Genomic DNA, 27250 nt, shown 5'->3' with positions numbered 1-27250 from the left:
ACTTTCAGACTGGCTCAATCAAAATGAGTCTTATTGTTACAAACACAACCCAAAGAACATCTTTAGAGGCCATTCAGTTTCTTCATCCCCAGTTACAGAACTTTGTGTATTGTCATGTTAAATTACATGATAATACAGCGTGTGTCACCTTTCCATTTGGATTTCAGCTTTTAGAAATATACAATGGACATCTTATGATCTGATATATTTTATTTTTCCCTTGGCAGAGTGTGTTTTTTTTTTTTTTTGGCATGGCATTTTTGATTGATGTTTCTTTTGGAGATAAAGCATAATATAAAAAAATTCTACTTTCCTTTGTATAAAATATTTGCAAATGGATGAGATCTTTAATAACAATATGCTAAAACAAAGGGATTCTAATTTACTCTAAAATATATGAGATGAAAATATACCATTTGGAAATCCTTTTAGAATAGTTATGATGAAGCTCAGTGATAGTGCATTTTCAAGAAGGGTAATTTAAACTTTGTTGTATGTTTAATATCATCCTATAAAGTTAATTTATGAGAGTAAGGACACATTATTATAGACTGAATCTGGATGAGATGAACTCAGAGATACATGATAACTATCTGGCCTTAAATGGATATCTAAAACCATTTTAGTGTTGCTTAAAGAATATTAGTTTGTTATTGGTGAAAGCATGAAGTTTTGGTTTAATGAAACATAACTATAAAAATATTCCCTTAAACAGTAATTAAGACTGTAGGGCTACTGAATAGAATTTCATTATGTGTACAGCTTAGCAACATCAATTTCCTATAAAATCAACACATTGATTCCATTCCTCCCTGGATGCTTTAGATAAATTCTTGGCAATAGCTGGTCTTTCTTCCTTTCAGTATATTTTTTTTAATTCATTTATTATATGTCATTGGACCCCAAGGCTTCATTTCATACTCACTTCTGGTCAAATTTCATGCAAAATCTCTAAGTAATTAAATTCTCTCTGAGTTTAAATTAGCACACTTGTGCATACACACACATGCATACATAGTGTATTTAGATATGTGTATGTATTCATGTGTGTGCTAGTAAACACATGGATGACTTCTTTTTTTTTTTTTTTTTTTCTTTTTTTTGGTCTTTCGAGACAGGGTTTCTCTGTGTAGCTTTGCGCCTTTCCTGGAACTCACTTGGTAGTCCAGGCTGGCCTCGAATTCACAGAAATCTGCCTGGCTCTGCCTCCCGAGTGCTGGGATTAAAGGCGTGTGCCACCATCGCCCGGCTGTGGATGACTTCTTAATCAGAATATTTTATGTGCAAGTCAAACTGTAACACTCCTATTAACATCCCTTTACTTAGAAATGTAACTCTGATGCGGACATCCATGCAATCTAGATTTCCAATCATTGGATCCTTATTTAATTTCTCATTACTATTTGTTGTAATTTGTTTCCAGATTCTTCAATGTTGCAGACATCCTACAACCCCTTCTGCTGTCTACCTTGTGTTTTTGTTTCTCAGCTTCATGTTCCTTTCTTTCTGCAAAGGATGCATCTCCTGGGGCGTGTGGTTTTTTGGTCTTTTTAATGGGTTTTGGGTCTGGGATAATTTTCATTGTTTAGAGGGGTTGGTTACAAGTTGTTGTCAAGGGTTAGGAAAAAAGGCTAAGCAAAGGAGATTAGATTTAAGGCTCTTGTTTTAAAAAAGAAAAAGAAAGAAAAGAAAAGAAACCGAAGACCAAGAAAATTGAAAAAACAGTTTGGGATTGGGAATTTATGAATGATATCAAACCAATATGGCAGAGACCATCCAAAGAAGTAGAAGAGGATGAATACAAAGCTTTCTACAAATCCTTTTCAAAAATCATCACTTTTCAAAGAAAAGTGATGACCCCATGGCTTATATCCACTTTACTGCAGAAGGGGAAGTCACCTTCAAATCAATTTTATTTGTGCCCACATCTGCTCCTCATGGTCTGTTTGATGAATATGGATCCAAAAAGAGCGATTATATTAAGCTGTATGTACGCCGAGTGTTCATCACAGATGACTTCCATGATATGATGCCCAAGTACCTTAATTTTGTCAAAGGTGTTGTGGATTCAGATGATCTCTCAATGTTTCCCGTGAGACTCTTCAGCAACATGAACTCCTCAAGGTGATAAGGAAGAAGCTTGTCTGGAAAACTCTGGACATGATCAAGAAGATTGCCGATAAGAAGTACAACGATACTTTCTGGAAGGAGTTCGGCACCAACATTAAGCTTGGCGTGATTGAAGACCACTCAAACCGCACCCGGCTTGCAAAGCTCCTGAGGTTACAGTCTTCTCACCACGCAACTGACATCACTAGTCTAGACCAGTATGTGGAAAGAATGAAGGAAAAACAGGACAAGATCTACTTCATGGCTGGGTCAAGCAGGAAAGAGGCTGAATCTTCTCCGTTTGTTGAGAGACTGCTGAAAAAGGGCTATGAGGTTATTTACCTCACAGAGCCGGTGGATGAATACTGCATTCAGGCCCTTCCCGAGTTTGATGGGAAGAGATTCCAGAACGGTGCCAAAGAAGGAGTGAAGTTTGATGAGAGCGAGAAGACTAAGGAAAACCGGGAAGCCACAGAAAAGGAATTTGAGCCTCTGCTCACCTGGATGAAAGACAAGGCCCTTAAGGACAAGATTGAAAAGGCTGTGGTATCACAGCGTCTTACAGAGTCTCCCTGTGCTCTTGTGGCCAGCCAGTATGGATGGTCTGGCAACATGGAAAGGATTATGAAGGCACAGGAATACCAGACGGGCAAGGACATCTCCACAAATTACTATGCCAGTCAGAAGAAAACATTTGAAATTAATCCCAGACATCCGCTGATCAGAGACATGCTTCGGCGGGTTAAGGAGGATGAAGAGGACAAGACTGTCCTGGATCTTGCTGTCGTTTTGTTTGAAACAGCAACACTCCGGTCAGGGTATCTTCTACCAGACACCAAGGCATACGGAGACAGAATAGAAAGAATGCTTCGCCTCAGTCTAAACATTGACCCTGAAGCACAGGTAGAAGAAGAGCCGGAAGAAGAGCCGGAAGACACAGCAGAAGACACGGAGCAAGACGAAGAGGAAGAGGTGGATGCAGGCACAGAGGAAGAAGAGGAGGCGGAGGAAGAAACAGCAAAGAAATCTACAGCAGAAAAGGATGAATTGTAAATTATCTTCTCACCACGGATCCTGTGTGGAGAGGGAATGTGAAATTTTAAAGTCCTTTTTTTGCCGGAGAGCTCTCTTGGCTGAAGCAGGAAGGGTAAGGCTCTTAGTTCTGACCCCTTGGTTTTCTTCTCTGAATCGGCTCTGTGTTTGTTATTTAATAAGACGGTTGGTTACATCTACATCTCTTGAGCATGCTTTCCTCACTTTCTCCCACTTCTAGTAATGTTCTTCCTAATTTTCTTTACATTCTTTCCAGTCCTCATACAGGCCAATTTTGCCTTCAGTAGAGAGAGCTTCCTTTCTAGCTGATCACATACACATTTCCAAAGTCTCCCTCACAAATCCACTACTGTTTTTTAATAAATAGTTCCTACCACTTATAAAAAGTTTCTTACGAAGTAAAATAGTTATATTTTGTTTGTGTTTCTGTATGTCTGTATATGCTTGTGTGTGTGTGTGTGTGTGTGTGTGTGTGTGTATATACACTTGTACAGATACACACACACAGTTGTGTGCCCAGACATTCTGTGTGCAGAAATTGGTATCATGTGTCTTATTCAACTACTCTCCACTTTGTTTCTGAGTCAGGATCTCTGGCTTAGCCAAAAGCCCACTGTTTGTTTCCACTAGAAGTACAGCAAATGACAAGAATCCTCCTGTTTCCACTCCCAAAGTCAGAACTAGGATTACAAGTTTGCCTTTCTTCAGCATTTCTCCATGGGTTCTGGAATTCAGCACTCATGCCTGTGAGGCAAGCAGTACTGGCTGAGCCACATCTCCAATCCCTCAATGGTTATAATTTCATTCCCCTCAATTAAACTGCTAGTTCCCTGGTTCCTATTTTCTCACTATATACTTCTTGGCATGAAATACCACTACACTGAGAACCTAAAGAGGTACTAGTTAATAAATTAACTGTGTTCTCTACAGCTGACAGGACATTTATTAAGTTGAAAAAGAAGATTCACTTACTTGGTACTCTTTGTGCAGTTGCTATAATGATGACGGGTTTTTCTCCACTTTGATCATTTAGAACAGATTTTTTTCCAGATTTAGACTTCAAGATTGCCAGAAACAGTTGAAAGACAGAAGACGTCATTAAGTTTAAAACTAAATTTTACAGTAGAAGCAGAATTGGAAGTGTTCATTCTTTATGATTGTGGTATTTGAGTCAAATAACATGTGGTTTACTTGAATGTTTATATTTATACCAGTAAAAATGCAGTGCTTTTACACAGAAAATGTAGCTTGTTTGAATATCTCATTGTCATTCTGTGACTTGAGAATCACATTGTTCTACATATCATTAATGAAATTTGTATTGGTTACAACAGAAAATAAAAGAAACAGGCACGATATAGAAGAAAGTTTCTTATATTTATAAAAAAATGATGCATCATAAGTATTTATTTATTGTTTGTTTGTTTGTTATTACTTAAGGAAAGTAAATTTAAGAAACCCCAGTACCCACTCAGAGAGAAACAATGGATGCATTAATAGAATTCCTAGCGGAGAGCAAAAGAATAAAACTGTTTCTTTTTTTCTTTTACTTTTCTGTTGTTTTTTTAATGAAAAAAGATTCTTCTCTCAGGCAGCACATCCTGACCACAGTTTCCCCTCTTCCACTTCTGCCAGCTAGCCCCTGCACCTCCTGTCTGCCGCATATCCATTCCTCCTCCATTTCACGCCAAAAAAAAAAAAAAAAAAAAAAAAAAAAAAAAAAAAAAAAGCAGGCCTCCAAAAGACAACAAACAAACACAACAAAACAAGACACAATAAGACAAGGCAAATCTCTCATATTGGGGCTGGACAAGAAAACCCAATAGAAGGAGAAGGGTCTCCAGGGAACCAATGGCAAGCAAAAGAGTGAGACACACCCACTGGCTCCCACTGTTGGGCGTCTCACATGAACACAACATATGCACCAGGTCTGGACCTGGTCCAGACCCCTGAAGGCCCATACTTGCTGCGTCAATCTCTGTGACCCCATGTAAGCCCTTCTGAACTGATTCAGTGGGCCATGTTCTCCTGGTGTCCTCCATTCTCTCTGACTTCTCCAATCTTCAATCTCCTCTTCTGTGGTATTCCCAGATCTCTGAGAGGAGGGACCCCATGAAGTCCTCCAATTTAGACCTTCTTTTGGCATAATGTCTAGATGTGGGTCTCTGCACCTGATCCCATCTGTTCTTGGAGGAAGCCTCTCTGTTGACAACTGGACAAAACACCAATCTATGAGTGTAGCAGAATATCATGAGGAATCATTTAATTTTTTTCTTTCTTTCCTTTTTCTTTATCTCTGTCTCTTTCTTTCTTTCTTTCTTTCTTTCTTTCTTTCTTTCTTTCTTTTCTTTCTTTCTTCTTCCTTTCTGTCAGTCATGTTTGGTTCTCCCTTAGGTCTCTGGACTATGCAGTCTCTGGTTCCTGGCCTTCTGAACTTCATTGGACATGGCTTCCCTCTTGTGTAGCGGGCCTCAAGTTACTCAAGTTAAACCAAGCATTGGTTAGTCACTCCCACAAGTTCTATGCCACCATTGTCCCAGCACATCTTGCAGTTAGGACATATTGTAGATTGAAGGTTTTTTGACTGGGTTGGTGTCCAGGTTTCTATTTCAGTAGCCTACAGAGTACCTTCCCACACCAAAGAGACTAGAATGTAGGGGTGAAGGCTCTACACAGGCAGCAGCTTGACCTTTCTGTGTGCAATGAGTTGTGTGGATGTTGCCCTTGGCAATGGGGTCCCACTCTCAGTTTTCAGAGAGCAATCCTCTGTCCTAGCATCTCTCTAGGTGTTTTAGATATAAATCTTATTCATAATTTATCCTGTTCCAAACTTCATGCATTTGTTATCATAGGGCTTGCTTACCATGAATCTACATGAACTTACTTCCAGGTTCCATGAACGTTCCTGTCTCAAGTGAATATTTGAAGCAAGAGAGCAGGACATAAATGAACCCTACCTGTATACAGTGTGAGAGCACATTTTTCCCACCAAATATTCTGCCTTGCTCTGGCTTTTAATTGGCCTCCTTTGTCTCTCCTTCCAACCCATCCATCCAACATCAGTCCATCTCTTTCTCTGCTAGTGTCTCATGTCTGTTTTTCTTTTGTATGAATTACTTTTAAGCCTTTCACAGAGTGAGTTCTCAACCTGTGGGTCATGACCCCACAGGGGTTGCATATCGGATATTTACATTACAATTCATAACAGTAGCAATATTACAGTTACGGAGTAATAACAAAATAATTTCATGGTTGGGGTCACCACAACATGCAGAACTGTATTGAAGGGTGGAAGCATTAGAAAGGTTGAGAACCACTGGTTTGCAGGATGCTGTTACTGCATGGATCTTAGTCTCACTCAGGTGTCCTGATATTTCTCCTTATTTGCTTCAGGTCTGTGTACATATGAAAGCAGCATCACAGAATTGACTCTGTCTTCTTTTCTTTTTTATATTGGGCCACAATTCTGCATGTAGTTGGTTGTGATTTTATTCATTATTATTAATATCGTTATCATTATTATTATTTATTATTATTAAATTATTGTAAGGGTTTTTTCTTTTTTGAGACAGAGTCTCTGTAGCCTTGGCTGTCCTGGAACTCACTACTCAGGCCAGGCTGGCTTTGAACTCACTGAGATCTACTACCTGCCTCTGTCTCCCAGTGCTGGGGTTAAAGGCATGTGCCACCACAACTGGCTTAGGTTGTGACTTTTAACTGCAATCATCAACCTGCTGGAGTGCTGCTTGTTTTCTCTGTTGTAAATTATTGTCCTTCCCTGTGTAGGTAGTGGCTGTTCATTGGGAGATCCTCTGAGCTATGAGGTTCCTTTGTTTAGTTACCTGTCAGCACATTGTTGTGTAGTGAATATTCTGCTGTGCAGAGGACAATACGGTGGAAAGGCTGCATCTCCCTTTATTTTCTCTTTTCTTTCAGAAAAATAAATTATCCATGTTATTTCTATTTACTTTACCTTGCATGCCAAATGTGATTTTTCTTTTTGCAATTTTCTACCCTGAAATATAATTTCTGCTGGCTTAGAGGCTATAAATATTTTACATTCCCACACTGTCACATATTTTTTAAAATTTATATTTTAGTATACTTTCCAGATTTAATTTTTATTTTAATTTCCATCCTTACCATTTGTATTTATATAACTCGGAAACTTCAGCAGCTGAAAAGTTTTGTGTCTACACTCCTGCACATCATCCGTTTTATAGAATCAATAATGCCTGTTTTCTCATACAATTATTATCGAAGACAGTGATTTATTGATTTTACATACATTAGTGAATCTATCTTACCATAATCTTTACACTCTCTTCTATTTTTAACTTAAAAATATATTCTTTGATGAGAATTTTAGTAAGGATGAACTTGTGAGTGGGTTCTCTTTATTCATGTCTGTATATTTACAAATCCTTTTATCTTGCACTTTCCTAATTCTCACATTTCATATAATCCTCGTTTGAACTTTGTCCCATGTGCATGTCAATGTACTTGGGTTTGTTTCTTTTTCATGCTGCCAGTATTCTTTACATCCTGTCTCGCATCTGGAGAGCTGAATGGAGGACACAATGCTAGCCCCAAGCTTCCCAGTTCAAATCTGTATTTCTTAGATGAAATTCTGTTGCACAGCGCTGCATGTTCAACTCAATACCTACTACAGCTCAATGCCCTTCTACCTTGCCTTGGAAAAAATCACCTCAAACAGGAGCTTTCTTAGAAAGAGAAAGGAGAAACTTGTAACATATTTGACATTCACCAAACATCTTTTCTTCTTGAATGTGCCTTCATGGATTATCAGTGCTTCTGATCAAGTACAACTAGTCCCGAGCTTCTAAATAAATGACTTATCTTTTGCTACTTACTTCCAGAGCTATAATCCAAAGATCTATGATTTCATTTCAGTTTAATAAATGTTTCACACATGTGACTTCTTTCTGGACCAAACCTACCAAGCTTCCTTTATATCTGAGCATAGTCAATATAAAACATGTTTTAGAAAGAGTAATTTGTATATGCAGAAAATCCCATGCTCCAAATCATTATATATATAAAACTATGTGAATGTCTTATTTTTGTAAAAATTTAAATACATTCACTAGAAAGTGAAATATATTCATATAAGCATTTACACATGCATATGCAGTGGGATGGTCTGTATGTCAAATGTGTTGCTGATTGGTCAATGAATAAATCACTGATTGGTCAGTGGCCAGGCAGGAAGTATAGGCGGGACTAACAGAGAGGAGAATTGAGAGAACAGGAAGCTGGGTGAGGGAGACACTGCCAGCCGCCATCAGGACAAGGAAGATGTAAAGTACCAGTAAGCCACAAGCCACGTGGCAAGGTATAGATTAATGGAAATGGATTAATTTAAGTTGTAAGAACAGTTAGCAAGAAGCCTGCCACGGCCATACAGTTTGTAACCAATATAAGTCTCTGTGTTTACTTGGTTGGGTCTGAGGGCTGTGGGACTGGCGGGTGTCAGAGATTTGTCTTGACTGTGGGCAAGGCAGGAAAACTCCAGCTACATGCATATGTCTGTATAAAATACAGATATTCTCTAAATAAAATAATCTGATAATTTTTTCAAAAATAGCTGATTACTTGCATGGTTTCTGTCCATATAGACATTATGTCTGAGTAGCTATTCTAAGTCCAGAGTAATAAATAACTGAGATATGCAAGGTAATGACTCAGAGAGTGAGACATTCTGTTATATATTTATACATGTTTTTCCTCAAGTTTCTATTTAACCTGTTGTATCACAAAGAAAAAAAAGATATGTTAACTCACCAGAATTCAGAAATTCAACTAAATAGATTAAACAATAATATTATAGTTGATGATTTTGAATAAATTCTTAAATAATACAAAAATTAATTCTAGTGTCCCTTGTCTTTAAAGTTCCTCTGTACCAAAGCCATCTACTTGTTTACACATTTTTTTTCTTTAAACACGTGTTCTTTTCAACACATCATGAGCTGGAGAAGTGGATGATGTCTCATTGATTGACAGAAGATGGAATCAATCCTATATTCTAAGAGAAAAGTATAAGAATAAACAGAAGCATATGTGCGCACGCACACGCGCGTGCGCGCACACAGACACACACACACACACACACAAAGAGAGAGAGAGACAATATCAGAATGTGACTAATTTTATTAAGTAACATGAGAGTTATGTGGGGATAAAGAATATCATAAGACTATGATTTCACCACAAGTTTGGGGGAAGGATTATGACTCATTAGTGGGCAAGAAAGTGAAGAAGAACACTGAGCGAGTTTTCAAAGTTTCATTTACATCTTGAAAGACACAGGTACAATTACTTGGAAGAAAGAGTGTCATGACCCAAGCATTGCAGGAAATGGAGGAGGTTCCAGGCTCCAGAGACCGTCAGGTGCCAGTCAAACCAAACCAAGACAAAATATCTGAAAGAAACAGACCTTTCCAGAAAATAAGGGCTAATGTACAGTCTTACTCAGCATATGCCAATGGTAGGAAGAGAAACCCACACAATTCTGAAGAGAGTGCTCCAGGATGGGACAAGATTCTTATAAGGCAACTGTCCCTGAATTGCAGTGTAGAGGACTGGCTATAAACTATGATAGCTTGTTGTTGCTTTTAGTCAGGTTATAACAGAAGTATGAAGAAATTGACTACATACATTTCAAAACAGAAATGGCATAATCAGATATGAGATTTGTGGGAGAAGGTGTTGTTTTTTATTTTCCTATATCTTTTCTTAGTTTGTGTTATTGTTTTGAGATGGGTGCTTAATATGAAGCACATGCTGGCCTGGAAATTTCTATTTCTCAGCTTGTCTCAAACTGGGGACCTACTTAGATGAGACTTTGAGAGTGAGGATTATCAAAATAAACCATCATATTCAATAACCAATGTAATTATTTAAAAACAGAAATCAATAGCAATCTTATTAAATTTCATGAATAAACAATGTGATTAGGAATAACTGCACAGGAAAATATGCTGGAATATAATATAGTCAAAACTCAGTACTAATTCCAGAGTCCTCCTGTATATGTAAGAATCCATGAATCCTGAATATGTATGAATCCAAGTTTAATCCCTTACAAACTTCAATGAAGTATTTCTATATATCCTATGCACATATACCAGTCCTTTAAAGATCACTTAAAATAGCTAATACAATTTAAAAGTTGCTCATATTATTGTTCTACTGTATTGTTTAGGGAATAATAATAATAATAACAATCTGTTCGTAGATTACACACATTTCTTTTATGAATGCAGTTTTTCAGTGTGTGGTTGCATAACTTCACTGAAGAAGAATCCAGAGAGATGGAAGATCCACATTTATATGCATATAAATCATATATATTTGCATATTTGTTTATATAAAATACTTTAGAAACTATGTTTTTTATTTTTTATTTTGACATGTCTATTCTTTTTTGTCAGTATTCTAGCATAGTCCTGTGGTGATATATTGTGTACCATCATAAATTTATCTGGGGATCAGAGGACAGAGCCAGCCACTAAATTAGACATAGAGGTCAGGCAGTGGTGGCACACACCTTTAATCCTAGCACTAGAGACCTCATGTGCTGTGGGATGTTCTGTATGGCAAATGTGTTGCTCTGATTGGTTGGTAAATGAATCACTGATTGGCCCGTGACCAGGCAGGAAGTATACGCGGGACAAGGAGGAGAATAAAGCTGGGAAGTGGAAGGCTGAATCAGAGAGACACTGCCAGCCACCACCATGACAAACAGCATGTGAAGATGCTGGTAAGCCACGAGCCACGTGGCAAGGTATAGATTAATTGAAATAGGTTAATTTAAGCTGTCAGAACAGTTAACAAGAAGCCTGCCACAGCCATACAGTTTGTAACCAATATAAGTCTCTATGTTTACTTGGTCGGGTCTGAGCGTCTGTGGGACTGGCAGGTGAGAGAGATTTGTCCTGACTGTGGGCCAGGCAGGAAAACTCTAGCTACAAATGGCGCCCAACGTGGGACAAGAGTTTCCACCTAAAAACTGAGAGAAAAGATTCTAAAATGGAGGTAAAAACAGCTTCCTAATTGTCTCTCTCAAATGAGCGGCAGCTGCTGGTTTGAGCTACTTGTGGGTTCCTAGCATGCATGCTCGACCTGCCTTGACCTGCCATATGGCGGGAATGAGGCCTCTCTGCAAGTGGCACATTAAGCTGCATGGTGGATTTAGACTTTGCTAGTACAAAACAAAAAAAAAGAGGTTTCTGGGCTACACGCTGCTTGGATAAAAGCATAGACCCACAATAGCTCCCAGAGCTGGTGGTAAACTACCACCACCATGTTGGGAAGCTGCAGTGGGCAGAGCCAGCAGCCACAGCTGCTGCAGTTTAAAGCAATAGATTCACAATAAGACAGATTCAGATGTAATAGTTTACAATGTGTGTAAAATATACATAGGCTTGAAAGAGACAAAAACGGTGATATATACAGTTATAAAAACAAATACATAGTTTTAAAAAATAAAGTCTTTAAAGAGACAGTAAAATTAATATAAAAAATAAGCCATGTAAAGATGAATATTACACAGAGAATCTGGATTGTGTTGTCTTTGGGATTTTTAATTGCAGAAAAACATTTGATTGTAAAAGCTGTTGAGTTATGCCAAAATGTATATTTTAAAGATACCTTGACTTCAAAATTTGGATATAAGGATATGTTGCTTTGGAAAAGAGTCTCTGCTTTTGTTTCCACAGAAAGCCAGAGGCTATGGATTTGTTCCAGATTAAGATACATCAGGTTTGACCAGTCAAGACCCCCTGAAAGGTCTCTGATGACACCATGGCCCAGATGATCCAACATCCAGAATGGTTTGAAGGCAACTGGCTCAGACAATACAGCCTCATGGACTATTCCATAATCCTAAAATTTTCTTTGTGTCCCCATAAGATACAGTGCCCCTCTCCAGCAGGAAGTAGTAAGAGAAGCTATGCCCAAATTCCCAAATTATATGTAATTTTACTTTGTTAAGGTTAAAACCTTCCCTTTTGAAAAAAAAAAGGGGTGGGGGAGTTCTGTGGGATGTTCTGTATGGCAAATATGTTGCTCTGATTGGTTGGTAAATAAATCACTGATTGGCCCGTGACCAGGCAGGAAGTATAGGCGGGACAAGGAGGAGAATAAACCTGGGAAGTGGAAGGCTGAGTCAGAGAGACACTGCCAGCCGCCACCATGACAAACAGCATGTGAAGATGCTGGTAAGCCACGAGCCATGTGGCAAGGTATAGATTAATGGAAATGGATTAATTTAAGCTGTCAGAACAGTTAGCAAGAAGCCTGCCACAGCCATACAGTTTGTAACCAATATAAGTCTCTATGTTTACTTGGTCGGGTCTGAGCGTCTGTGGGACTGGCAGGTGAGAGAGATTTGTCCTGACTATGGGCCAGGCAGGAAAACTCTAGCTACACTCATGCCTTTGTTTGGGAAGGTCACATGCCTTTAATCCCAGGAAGTAATATAGCAGGACACAGAAAGGTATATAAGGCATGAGGAAACAGGAACTCATTCTCTTTCAGTTGAGGATTTCGTAGGGCTAAGAACTAGTGGCTTGCTCTCTGTCTTTCTGATTTTTCATCTTTTACCCCAACATATGGCTCCAGATTTTTTATTAATAAGACCTTTTATGATTCCTCTTACACAGTCCTTATTCTGAGATATCTGTTCAATAAATCAATGAAACTACTCTTTAAAAAAATAACTACTTATTTTTATTTATGTGTGTACGTGCACCTGCATGAGTATATATACACCATGCGTTTTGGGGGGCCAGAAAAGATCTAAAGGTCTCAAATACCTGGAACTAGAATTATAAATGGTTGTGAGCCACCTGATATGGGTGTTGGGAACTCAACCTGGTTCCTTTGCAGGAGCAATAAGTTCTCTTAACCACTGAGCCATCTTCCAGCCCCCAGTAAACTCTGGGGAAAAATAATATAAATTCAAATTATTATCTTCACAAGTGAACTTCATAACATGAGGTGATATTCAATTATGATAATTGGGTGTTTACTTTCCTCTGTGAAATCCTCCTGTGCCACTGTAAAATTAATAATGGAATATTCACTGATATAATGAGAAAAATTGAGTGCATACCAAGTATTTGTGGGTATCAAAGGACTTAGTTGAGCCTAGAGATATTTTCTAGTTTTCTTCTGGAACTAATATATTATTGCATTCATTCATCACAGTTTTATTGATTGATGACTTAATATGCACCATGAAGAACTCTCCTAGTTAACATTTTTCTAGGTTCTTTTAAGCTCACAGTTCCTTTTGTAAATAAATAAAAGCATACATTTGTGAGGAAACTGCAAAGCTTACTTTTATTTCTCTGGAAACAGGAGTTCACATATTAGACTCTTTTCTCAAGGGTTCCCATGTTCCAGCCAATTTCCATTTGTGTTGTACACAAAACACTTTATAGTACTGGATCTGAACAAGACATATATATAGAGCATTTTTTTTAATTACCGTGTTTTTCCATAATACATATCAAAAATATTTGTGAATTAATGAATGGAAGAGATTTTATGTATCTTTGAGGAAGCAAGCAGTTGAAAATTAAGATGAATTGTTATAAAATAAAATTAATCCAGGTTTAAGTTTAAAAAAGAAGCTGCAGCAGAAGAAATGGGGTTCTGGGTAAAGACTTTGCCGAGCATGCAGAAGGATTCACAGTAACCATGAAATTTTGCATGGGTATGGTGGTCTTCTATAATTTCAGCCTGAGAAGATAGAGATCAACTCTCCACACCAATTTAGCTTCTGAGATTAGCCATATCTGTGAGCTCTGGGTTGAATTGAGAGACCCTGCCTCAAAGAATAAAGTGAAAAAGTGATTGAGGAAGATTCCAGGTTGTCTGCATGTATAAACACACACTTAAATTTATGTGCATATATGTACCCATATACCTTGGAGCACAAGTACACACATGCACACAATACATGCACACATACATTTGAAGAGAAAGAGGAAAAATAACAAGAAATGGATGATCTGAAATTTTTTTAATAAAAATGAAAGGACCATTAATGTGTTTCTTTAGTTCACCACCAACAGCTCAAGGAAAACCTCCTTCAGTCTACCAATAAGCTCAAGGGATTTTTTGTACAAAAGGAAAAAAATGCCTGGACTTCAGACCTGTGAGAATTAATTTCCCCATGTTTTAGTATAGATAAGATTCAATAATACAACAGTCTTGATTATTGTGTCAGTGTAGTAATACATAGCTATTATTTAAGACCGTCTTCCTTGAAAAGAAAGCATGATGCTGCCGTGACGGGATGGTTTCACTGAAAGTAGCATCTAAACTGCATTGCAGCCCAGTGCAGCTCAACAGGGCAGTTAGAATATTTAGTTTTGAAATATTTCTCAAAAATCCTACATGTATATTTTATTTAAATAAAACTTACATTGAATGAAAATATAGATCTTCACATTGCACAGATATTATAGGAAGTTGGTGGTTAAAATATTCCAGAAACAGCTTCATTTGGCTGGTAATGATTACATGCAACTGAAAAGAAACTTGTAATAGGCACCATTAAATGTATTCCAAATGACGTGTGACCTTCTCTGATTAAATGGTAAATTGATAAGGAATCACACATGAACATGTCTGTTACTGAGGGGATGGGAAGGAAAATATCAATATAACTCTCTCCTTTCTCCTCCCCTATTCTCCCTTCCTTCTTTTTTTCTTCCTTTCTCTCCTATCTACTTCATCCTCCTCCCTCTTCCCTCTCTGCCCTCAGCAGATCAGGTACTGAAGAGGAGGCTTGAAGTCAGCAAACTCCTGGACAGACGAACAGACACACATGGGAACTTTATTGGAAGGACAAATCTTAATTCTTCATTTTGTTTTTCTCTTTCTGCTCTTCCTATGCTGTTCTTTCTCTGCTCTGCTCTACTATTCTGTTGTTTTCCTTCTTCTCCTTCTCCTCCTCCTCCTTCTCCATCTACTCCTCCTTCTTTTTTCCTGATGTTCTCCTTCTTTCTCTGTCCTGTTGCTTTCCTTCCACATCTTTCCTGATGTTTTCCTTCTGCCTCATTTATTTTTATCTTATCCCTTTTATAACTCCTAAGACAAGCATTTCTAAGAAAGAAAAGATTACCTCACAACTACAAGTTAAATGTTTTCCAAAAAACAAATTAAAATCTTTATACAGGAAAAAATCACATTATGATCACATGTTTTCCTTAGATGCCCCCAAGTAGTTAAACATTTTGTGTTGTATTAATTTTCCCACCATACATCTTCACCCAAAGCAAGGATTCTTTTATATTGATTAACAAAATTTTTAGCAAGCCAACTAACTATATTTAAGCTAGTTCCTTTTGTACTGCCAAGCAGCTGTTTGCAGTTACAAAGAAAGGATCAATCATTTTATGATTTATCTCAAAAGATAATCTTATAAAAATCTTGAAAGAATCAACAATTCTAAACTTTTTTTGGGGGGTGGGGGGAAGGCTGGAGGGGTAGGTGGAGGGAAGAGAGTGGGATCTGTGGTTGATATGTAAAATGAATAAAAAATTCCTTAATAAAGAAAAAGAAAATTAACAACAACAACAAAAAAAAAAAACCTCCTGCTCTTTGTAGACTTTATTCATTTTTACTGAATGTCTTCCATCTGTCTCAGGGTCTTACTCAGGATACCAGATAACATCAAATTGTCATGTCCCACGATTCACCTCTTCAGTGTGACAGTTTCTCAGTGAGACATTTATGAGGAGTGATAACCATATATTTCGTAGATTGTCCTTCTCCTGGAATGTATCTGCTGTTTTTATCATAATTAGATTGAGGTTATGGCTTTTTGAGGTGTAGAGCTCAGAGGTGAAATACCATTTTCATTGAAACTGATAAACACAATTAAATATCAGCATGACTTATAGTTCTTAATGTTGACCTTTGCCAATGGCTCAGGAAGTGTTAGTTTTTCTACTGTGAAGATATTCTCAACCCCTGCCCCTTTTCTCACCCTTTTAGAAGAAAGTCCTTAGACACATCCTACTGACAAGTACTTGAAGTCTATAGTCTATCTTCCTGAGGGTAGAATGTTTACATATTGGATTCAAAATTCTTCTACATGAGTCTTGATGTTATTTATTTATAATTTTATTATGTTATACATTATTTATTTACTCACTCATCATACTTTTCCACATTCATTTCATTCATTTTGTTTCAGGAAAGTTCATTTTCCACTTTGTGCTCTAGTCTACATAGATTGGATGCTTTCAACTCCTTAAAATTCAAGCATTGAGATATGACACTCAGTGTAACAGTATTGGGAAGCAAGAGGTTTTAGAGATGACGGATTTATGAAAATTAATGTTCATGAAGGAGTCTCCCTTCCTCCAAGTGAGTTATGGCAGGAGCATGTCCATATGAATTAGAAAGCCAAGCCCCTGACAATACTGAATCTGCCATGATTGGTTCTAGAGTTTCAGCCTCTGTAATAAGTTCCCCAGCCTTCTTAGGGCATGTTCAACAGCTGGAAGAGTCAAGAGTGGCTCCATTTTGTGATTTTAATTGTGTCAATTAATGCATGAAGAAGTCTTCCATTTGATTATTAAGTACTTTTGTCACAAATACTTATTACAATTTTTAATTGTATATCTCTGTGTTAATATATGTACATATGAGTATAGTTGTCCTTGGAGTCCAAGACCCTGTCAGATACCCTATAGTTACAGGCAACTGTGAGCTGTTGACCATGGACACTGGGAAGCACAGGTGGGTCCTCAGCAGGAGCCATTTTACCTCTTAATCACTGAGTCCAGCCCCATTTTCATGTGCTTTCATTTTTTCTCACAGTCTTCTGTTATTTTTGCTTGTCTGTTGTTTTTGTCATTGTTATTCCAGTCTCATTTACTTATTTTATCCCTATATTTGAATAACCCAAATCTATAAGGACTCATGGCTCATTTTATGGAGGAAAGGATTTAGAAATCCAAATATAGGTGTCAGGTATGACATGATCAGGGAATCCTAAATTCTAGAGTTTTGCAGCTGATAGAGCAGCTAAAAGTTGTGTAAATAAAGATCAGTAACCACATTATGTTATACTTAAGTTCTTTGTGTCTCCTAATCTGTCCACCATCATGGATCATGTCAGCTTTCTACCCTCATCCTCTGTACACTGTTATTCCTAAAATGAGAAACTGGTCCTTGATATGTTAATTATTCCATTAAAATATACATGTATCATCATGTCAAATTAGTTTCTATTACCATGATAATGTCAGGGATTAATTTGCATTGATTTTTTACACATCTTCTCACACTAACGACTTTAATAATTTTACATAGTTTTTGTTACCACCTTTCTTCTCTCAACCTCAGTGCAGGTGACTCATCTAATTAGGACAAATTATTTGTTATACACACTGATTCTGCTAGGAAGCTGCAGCTTCATAAATGATTTCATTTTTAATGTTTATACATTAAAGTTAACTTTTTGAAGTGTAAATTTCAATGGGTTATAAGATATATGAAGCATATATATATATATATATATATTACAAAGTAAACTGTGATTTTATTGTGAAATTTTCATAGATGGAAAATTAAATTGAATATTTATTCTGTCCATTTTCATTTTACAATAATCTTATCACTTATTTTTGTACCATGTATTTCAATCGTCTGTTTAGTGAAAAATAAAGAAACGTAATTTTTGGCTTATTTTTAGTTTAATATTTTATCATTAAAGACCCCATAATAAAATGTGTTGTCAGCAGTCACATCCTAAGCCCCCAATTGAAGAATGTTGGGCTGCTGTTTAAACCAAAGGAAACAATCTCTGACCTCTGTCACCTTAAATGCTAGTGTCCGCAAGAGACTTTGTTTCCCACAGTAAGACAAAAGCAAAGTCTAGGTCTTGAAGGTCCTAGTTAACAAAGCTTTCACACATGCAAAAATTTCACAGAAATAAATATATTACTTCTCTCATCATTCCCATCTAGAGTTCATGTTTTCAGTTAATTTGGGGGGATATAATTTCTAGTTAGGGCGATCAACATTTCCTGCTTTCTTTTCTAATGCTTAAACTCTCCTCCAACTTGAGTTATACAATTGGAAAGAATAAAAAGTTGACATCTGGAAGTGGAGGCAGGAGGATCGGGAGTTCAAGGCCATCCTTGGTTACAAGTGGAAATGAGGCCTCTTGAACTACATGAGACACTGTCTCAAAAAACAGTGCAATCTGGGTATTGTGGTACATGCCTTTAATTCTACCATTTGGGAGGAAAAGGCAGGTGGATCTCTATGAGGGGCCAGCTTGTTGCACATACTAAGTTCCAGGCCAGCCAGGGTTACATAGTGAGACCCTGTCTCAAAAAAAAAAAAAAAAGAGAGAGAGAGAGAAGAAAAAGCCAGGCATGGTGGTGCATGCCTTTAGTCCCAGTACTTGGAGGCAGAGACAGGTAGATCCCTGAGTTCGAGGTCAGCCTGGTCTACAGAGCAAGTTCCAGGACAGCCAGGACTACACAGAGAAACCCTGTCTCAAAAAGCAAAAGAGAATCCCCAAACCAGGGGTGGGGTGGGGTGGCGTGGGTGGGTGGGTGGGTGGGTGACATCTGACTCAGCATGGAGGAAGCACCAGCACGGATCACCAGCTCACTGCTTGTGAGGAGGCATGTGCTGCTCTCCATCTACCACAGATGCAAGAAAAAAGCCTTGCCTGGGAAGCCTCTTCAGATGGGCCTAGGCCTGGAGATGAAGTGCTAGGAAGCAGACACTCTAAACTTGTTTCCATACAGTGTGAGCTCCTTGAACCAATGAGGCTGGTTCAGTGTACACAACACAGAAACTTCTCTAGGTCACTGAGCAGGCCTAACACTAGAAAGCAAGTACTGGATGCTGTGCTCTTAGTCTACAGTGCCCTTGTTGCACACATAAATGGCTGTTGAGTATAATGCAAACCTCTATTTCCCTTTAACCATAAGAATTAAAACAATACTTATCACCATACAGTTTGATATTACTTCCAATAAGTACAATATTTATTAAACATATCTTCAGTTTTGTTACATAGTGTGCAACAAATTACAATATTCTGCAGCCACAAATTATATGCAGAGTATGAAGAAACTATTAATCAGATAGTGTCATCTTTCCATTTATAACTCTACAAGGAAGAACTAGCAAATCAGATCTTACATGTAACGTTTCACTAAACTTTATGCATGGAAATTGACAGACACTGGTTGTGCTGTTTGATACAAAATGGCTGAACTTCATCTTCAGAAGACTAAACCCAATATCTAAACATGCCAATATAAACATCAAAACAAAATATAGTCTAACCAAACATGGGAAACAATCTGCTATCAGGAAAGCAACAAGGATTACACACATTATTTTATAAACCAGCACACAAAGGTTTAAAACAGTTCTGAAAATGAAGTTAGCTGTCTTGAGTCAAGGGAATTAAAAAAAAAAAAAGTCAGTATTGACCATTGACAATTTCTGACCTTGTGGAAATGGTAAAAATCTGTTGTAGTGCAGCTACATACAGTACAATTCAGGCAATTTGTTTTTTCTCTTGGGTTCAGATTGCGAATTCATCGCTGTGAGGGAAGGACGGAGGCGAATTTTAGCAGCAGCCTCCACCTGACTGCTTGACTGGAGTGCTCTGGATTTTAACATTGGACTTCTCTGCACCACCAGCTGTCGCTCCAGGGCCCATTCGCTTTTTAATCTCAGCTGCCATCGTCATGAAAGACTGTTCTACATTCGTTGCACTGGTTTCCAAAAATGGAATTCCAAGGGAATCTGAAAATTCCTTTGCTGTTGTGTAGTCTACTACTTTCTTTGTGGTCAGGTCACATTTGTTCCCTACCAACAACTTGTTGACGTTTTCACTGGCATAGCGATCTATCTCCTGCAGCCACTGTTTAACGTTATTGAAGGACTCCTGATCTGTCACATCATAAACAACTATGATGCCATGGGCTCCTCTGTAATAACTGGAGGTGATTGTTCGAAATCTTTCCTGGCCTGCTGTGTCCCATATCTGAAGCTTGATTGTTTTCCCATCTAACTCTATAGTTCGGATCTTGAAATCCACACCGATCGTGCTGATATAGCTTTCCGTGTACGTGCCATCTGCAAACCTAAGGAGGAGGCAAGACTTTCCAACCCCAGAATCGCCAATCAGAAGTAACTTGAATAAATAATCATATTCGGGATTCATGCTGGACATGTCACTGCAGCTGCCGCCGCCGCCACCACCCTTGATGACACAGCCGCCGCCCCGACTCTCCGCGCCACGGGTAATGGAAGGGAAGGAATGAGCTAAGTGGTTCCGGTAGAGCAAACGTCGACCCCACTCCGACCCTTAGAAAACAATCAGCAGCCGCCGCCACTCAGTGATAGCTTCCACCCAACAGAAAATATTTTCAATGTCCTCAAAATGTGTATTATGCTTCTCCCTTCAAGTCCTTACTTTTAAGCCTCTATCAACTAATTGATATCAATCTAGTTTTGTCTTTTTCAGATCGTATTATTGGAGTTATGGTCACTCTTTTGTGTGTGTGGACATATCTTTTGACACACAGTCTTTAATTGGATTTAGTACATCTATGTTCAGAGTGTTTTAAGTTTCTGAGTTGTCACAAACCATCTTTCTACCTGGCTGTGAAATTTTTCATGCCTCACTCAGAAACCACCTTCGTTCTTACCAAAGCATTTTATTGTATACGTTCTTAGGATTTCTACCCATTCTTATTTTATTCTTGTGTTTTTTAAAGATGAAAGTTGTCAACTTTTTCACGTGCTGGTTATAGAGTTATGGATGCTTGCAGTGATTTCATTAAGATACGTTGCCTATTTTCAACTAGGTTGTTAGTGTGTATTTTGTTGACCTTTAAAGGTGTCTTATTTTTATAAATGCATATTCTCCTATATTTGTGATTTGGAAAGATTTAACTTAAATGGAATTTGTCTTTTCACTTACTTCGCTGTGTCTTTCATGGAGCACTAGTTTATGTTTTTACAAATATCCAATGACGTCTAACTTACTTTGCTTCAGTTATTGTATCCAAAAACCTGGACTCAAACTTAGATTCATCTATGTCCTCACTAGTTTTTCTCCCAAAGCCACCTAGTTTAGCAAATTGTATTAATATGCGCGACCCATTCAGTCTCGAGTTTTGTGACAGGCATATAATTGGAAAGGTGACAAAGTCCAGCCAATTTTTTTTCCAGCATCTTTGCTGAAAACTTCATTCTGTTTTTGATAAATGGCATAACTCCTTTGTTGAAGACAAGTCAAGTCTGATTCTGCTGGGAGTTTCTAGACATTTCTTTGTTCTATTGTTCTACCTTTCCCTCTATTGTTATCTCCCCTTCTACAGTTTTATAGTAATCTGCAAACGCAAAAGTGTCAGTCCTTTTGTGTGTCTTTTGCTATTCTGTAGGTGCTTCTAGCTTGACCGCACACTCATGCAAACTCTCAGACTGATTTTTTTTAAATGACCTAACATAACTTTCTCTTATTTTTATTGGCATTGAATTGAATCTTTGTATCAAGTTGCCATAATTAATATTTAAGGAATATACAGTGGTTGAACTTATAGGTCAACATTTTGTAATTTTTTTTCTTTTACTAGAAGTTTTGACCTCTATATATGACTGTTAGTATCTTTTGCTATTTGTATATCTTGATGTCGCTCCTTTTTTTCTATTTTAACTTTGAATAGTATTGATCGTAGATGACAGAAGCTTTTCCCTGATTTGGGTTGTAAAGCTCTGTACTTTTTAGCGTTAAGTATGACATAATTGACATTTTTTAATCTCTTGAAAATGTTAGTCAGATTACACTCTATTCTAGAATATTCATACATTATTGTTCTTATAATGAATATCAATCATAAATAGCTTTTAGAATGCATATATTCTACATCAGAAAGAAATACAAAATTTTTCTTTATTGTATAGATAAAATGGATTACAGTGGTTGATTGTTCAAATGTCCACTGTGCCCAGAACACCTGGAAAAACATCTATTTCTTTATATTGCATACATATTTTAACACATTATAGTATATTATTTTCTTATATTGTTTGTCTGTAGGTTTCTGGTGTAAAATATGAAATGAAGTGAATTTCCAGTCTGAATTTTGTAAGATCTGGTGAAGTTATTAATTATTATTTAACAATTTGGTGTACTTTGTCAAGAAACACACCTACCATGGAGTTTGTGCAACAGTTTTGTTACTAATTCTGTTGCATTTTATGATCTTATTCAATTTTCAGCTTCTTTTTAAACATCTATTTACTGTTTCAGGATGTGTGCATTTGTTACAGAATGTAAGGAATATAAAGCAGTATCATGTTTACTTAACCATTCTGACAATTTCTACTTTTACATTGCATTGCTTAATATGTCATATTTATGTTTTTGTTATGGTTAGATTTGTACATTCTTATTTTAAATTTTCTATATTCTGTCACTTTACTTTTGGTTTGCTGTTCTTGCTTTACTACTTTGTTCACAAATGATCATTTCTATTGTAGTATTTGAAAGACTGTAGTAGTGTTTACATTAGTTTCTTCTGGTGTTAGTACTGATGATGTACTGCTCTCTTTTCAGCATCCACAGTACATGTATTCTAACCTGACAGTATGTCAGATGTATTCTAGGAAGGCTTTAATTATAAGACAGAATTTCCACATGGTTATATTTTTCTGCTCTGTACTATTATTACAATAGATATTATATCTATATATGTTGAAAAGCAAACCAAATACCATAATTATTATATATTTATTTACATCTCTATAAAGAGACAAAAATAAAAGATTTATGATTTATTATATTTATCTTCTTGCTCCTGTGGGTTACATTTGTCCTCTGAAGTCATTTCCTCATTCCAATGAAACATACTCATTTATACTCTTACATATTTTTAATAATTAACTTTACCAATATTCATTTAATGTATATTCATATTTCCATCTTACATTTTTCACTGTGTACTTGAAGAAACCTGATGAGTATTTCTTCAATGTAATCAGTTCAAAAAATGTATTCTATTTTAATCTGTATGAGCACATTGTTATTGGTCTTTGTTTTGAATGACAGTTTTGCCATATTTAACTTTTGAATGACAATATGTTTTTCCTGTGTTTAGAGACTGTGGTGATATTGTGTTCCCTAATATATTGTGCACCCTAATAAACTTATCTGGGGTCAGAGAACAGAACAGCCACTAGATATAGAGGCCAGAAAATGGTGGCAAACACACACTTTTAATCCTAGTATTCTGAAGGCAGAGATCCAGCTGGATCTATGTGAGTTCAAAGCAACAATGGAAACAGTCAGGTATGGTGCCACATGCCTTTAATTCCAGGAAGTGATGGCAGGAAGCAGAAAGGTATTTAAGGCGTGAAAACCAGGAACTAGAGTCAGCCTGTTAAGCTTTTAGGCTTTTAGCAGCAGTTCAGCTGAGATCCATTCAGATAAGGACACAGTTTGAGGAACGGATCAGCTGAGGAATTGGCGAGGTGAGGTTAGCTGTGGCTGGTTCTGTTTCTCTGATCTTTCAGCGTTCACCCCAATACCTGGCTCCGGGTTTGTTTTTGTTAATAAGACCTTTTAAGATTCGTGCTATGAGAGACCTCATCCCATTTTCCTGTAGTTTCTCTTGTTTTTGATAAGAAGCCAGTCAGAATTAATGTAGTTGATGCTTACAAGAGTTTTTCAGTTTTATGATTTTTCATAATAGACTGTCTCTCTACATTTTTATTAAATATTGGAAGATTTCTCAGTGGATTTATGATGATTTTTCAGTGATTTTTGCCAAATTCTTAGCCTTGAGAGAAGAAGAGAGGATGATGGGAAATAATAACAAAATATGACAAACATTTATGGAACTGTTTTAATCAGCAATGTCTTGGTATAGAAAACAAAATATTATTTTTTAAAATGCTTCTGTTTTCTCCACATATCTGTTCATTTGTGTTTTTTCCTACATTTTACAGTTCCTAAATGCTATCACTCGTTGGATTTGCTGACTTGATCTCTGAGATCTCTTAGAGATAAGTCAGGTAATTTTTTGCTCACCATATGTCTGCAACTCCTTGGTACATACCTGCTCCTCTGAAGAGTTTCTAGCACCTTCCACTCTGCTCACCACAGTACAGTTTCAGCACAGGGGACATCTGTGTCGCCTGGTATTGACATTGTCTTCCTTAAGTAGGTTATGTGTTTCTACCACAATTTGTACATAGTTTTGCACGCACAACTCATCCTTCATTTCTTTTTCTATGCCTCATAGTTTCCCTTTAAAAACTAGCCTTTTATGAAGTATACTGCATAAATGATGGATACTTATTTTTGCCTCCTTTATTTGTGACTTATTTTTATCTGTTACATTTTCACGTATTTGTTGTGTTCTTTGGTTTGGCTATTAAATGAAAACTCTTTCGCGAACTGTCTTTGTTACTCTCCTTAAAGCCTCAATGTCAGGTCTGAATGTGTCTCCTTGGAAGACAGTAGTTCTCGGAGTTCTCTATGACCATAGCTGCTCCTCCTCTCTCTAATACATTTTTGTTTCATTGGCATTATTTCTATCAATGCTTTGGATGTCACCTTCAAACCTTTTATGTTTAAAACAACCCATGTTCATATGCAGTGGTATTTGGATTTGGGTTTGGGGATAGTAATTAAGGTTAGATGATCAGAGCCTTTATTATGGCGTTGATTGGAAAAAAAAAAAAAGGAGAAATTGAGTTCCCAAAGCTGTTTGTGTTTCATCATGTGTTGTTGATGCATCATGAAGGTCTCCAGATGATGTTGAAAGCTGTCAATGCCATTCGCAAATCAAGCTCTATTCTTTATAAACAAATACTTTGTGATGTTCAGTTTATGGTAGTAGCAAAGGGAATAAAATTGCATCCAACCATTAATCTTTGCAATTGCAAACTAATCACATTCTTGTTTTAAGTACTGTGCTAATCTATTCATTTCCTAATAAACCAATCTAATTAAATTTATTTGGAGAGTGTATGGGGGGAATAAATATATGATATCAAACTATAGCTGATGAAAATTTAAGGCATGGCACAACTACACAGAATATTTGAGAACTTCTCTGAAAGAATAACGGGAATCAGTAAAAGAGTGTTAGCAGGTACAGAGAGGAAAACAAGAAAAACAACAACAACAAAAAAAGAGAAAACAATATGAAATCTCTTTGAAATGAAAAGCAAACAACACTTAGTCTATGGAGCCTGAAAACAAACAAGCAAAAGGCAGAACTCTGCAGCAGCCGAGCTAATGTAAACCATGTGGGAAATCACAGAGCAGCAGAACAGCTCAGGGGAAAGACACACGGAGGTCCTGGGCACGGAACCTAAAGGCATGGCCCAGCTGTCAGCAACCAAAGTGAGATAGCAGCCTTCAGGGAAGAAGGAATTTAAATAACAAATACAAGCGCACAAGGAAAATATTCAAATCAAGTGGCGAATATGTACACACACACAAACAGAACTACAGAAGTCACCAGGCACAGCAAATCCTAAAACAAAGAGAAGATAAAAATGTAGTACCCTGAATTTGAATGCAAAGTATTCTCAGAGAAAGGAATCTGCCACAACAGGAAATCTGCAAAGGAAGATTGGAAAGCAGTAATGTCTCCCTTTGTCCTTCACCACTTTTAGTAGGAAAAGATCTTTAGGTCGAATGCTGGCCCTAAAAATGGCAGTGCTGGCGACAATGTCCTAAACAGAAGGATTACTATTGGGTAAACAGAAGTCTAAATTCAACTTTCCTCTGGAAGCTGGTAAGGCACGTTTCTGTTTACCAGGAAAGACACTGCCTCAACCTGCACCAAAGGTCAACTGCCTTGGAACAGAGCATCTAGTTCCTAGTTAATCCTAATAATCTGCATCAACCCAAAGACCCCCCTCTTACTGTCGTATAAAATCCACTCGCTTTTCCCACCAACCTCCTTTCTTCTATTTTCAGAAGTGGTGGTGCGGTTTAACCCCCTAAAAAAACTTTTCTTTGTTCTCATGGAGAGGTCCAGTTCAGTGGCTTCCCTGTGGCCTCACTTACCTTTGGTGCCAAAACCCTTGAGAGACTCAGTTGGGCCCCTGAAAACCTAGTCTCTCTTAATGAAAACAAACTGCCGATTTGACCCTCCTGAGGTGTAGCAGGAATCTTAGAGAGTCTTATTAATAAAACAAACCCAGAGCCAAGTATTGGGGTGAAGCTGGAAGATCAGAGAGACAGAATAAGCCACAGCTAACCTCACTTGGCCAACTTCTCAGCTGGTCTTGTTTCCTCAGACTGGAAGCCTCTGTGTCCTCATATCCGAATGGCTCTCAGCTGAACTGTGCAGCTAGAAGCCTGAAAGCTTAACCAGCCAAATGCTTCTAGTTCCTGGTCTTCACACCTTATATACCTTTCTGCTTTCTACCACCACTCCCTGGGATTAAAAGCTCACTTTCTGGGATTAAAGGCGTGTGTCACCATGCCTGGCTGTTTCCAATGTGGCCTTGAACTCACAGACATCCAGAGGGATTTCTGTCTCTGGAATGCTAAGATTAAAGGCGTGAGTGCCACCATTTTCTAGCCTCTGTATCTAGTGGCTGTCTGTTCTCTGACCCCAGATAAATTTATTAGGATGTACAATATTTTGGGGAACACAATACCACCACACTGAGGTATGGATAATTTGACTAGGCTGAGTTTTGCCGTTCACCATATTCAACTTCAATTCTAGTGTAGGTCTCTTCAGGAAGTTTTCTCTTATATCTACTCTGTCCGCTTGTCTCTCCTTGCCTCCTTGTCTTTCCAGAGATGCCACTACTATCTCTTGCTCACTGAAGCATAGTCTGCCACTCTTGTTCACTCTTTGGAGCCCGCTCAGTCTCTCTTGCTCACTGACACAATGAAAGTCTTATGAGTTCTCCAGGCAGCCTCCACACACCCTCCTGAGTTCTCCATGATGTGGAAAGCGATTTTCTCTCTGCAGCAATCCTAGACATTTCTCTGTCAGGTCTTGGTCCCCCTTGGAGACAC

The 27250-nt window shown here is 37.6% G+C and overlaps 2 protein-coding genes across 2 annotated transcripts; one reads left to right on the top strand and one right to left on the bottom strand.

Moving 5' to 3' along the window:
• Window positions 1-1673: 1673 nt before the first annotated feature.
• On the top strand, window positions 1674-3192 carry LOC128113213 (endoplasmin-like; the record flags this gene model as incomplete). Its single annotated transcript, XM_052742798.1, is given in 3 exon segments — window positions 1674-1835; window positions 1838-2075; window positions 2078-3192. Coding segments are annotated over 3 exon segments (1485 nt in total), but the record flags the coding sequence as incomplete, so codon positions are not given.
• A 15994-nt stretch (window positions 3193-19186) lies between these two features.
• Window positions 19187-20581, bottom strand: LOC128113212 (ras-related protein Rab-1A-like). Its single transcript, XM_052742797.1, has one exon. The coding sequence runs from the start codon at window positions 20420-20422 to the stop codon at window positions 19814-19816; it is 609 nt and encodes a 202-aa protein (XP_052598757.1). The 5' UTR covers window positions 20423-20581; the 3' UTR covers window positions 19187-19813.
• Between the last annotated feature and the right edge of the window lie 6669 nt (window positions 20582-27250).

The sequence above is a fragment of the Peromyscus californicus genome, unplaced genomic scaffold (genome assembly GCF_007827085.1).
Source record: "Peromyscus californicus insignis strain IS unplaced genomic scaffold, ASM782708v3 Scaffold_18__1_contigs__length_77618521, whole genome shotgun sequence".
Classification (NCBI taxonomy): domain Eukaryota; kingdom Metazoa; phylum Chordata; class Mammalia; order Rodentia; family Cricetidae; genus Peromyscus; species Peromyscus californicus.
The sequence above is the reverse complement of the archived record's forward strand: the minus strand, read 5'-3'. Positions and strand labels throughout refer to the sequence as shown.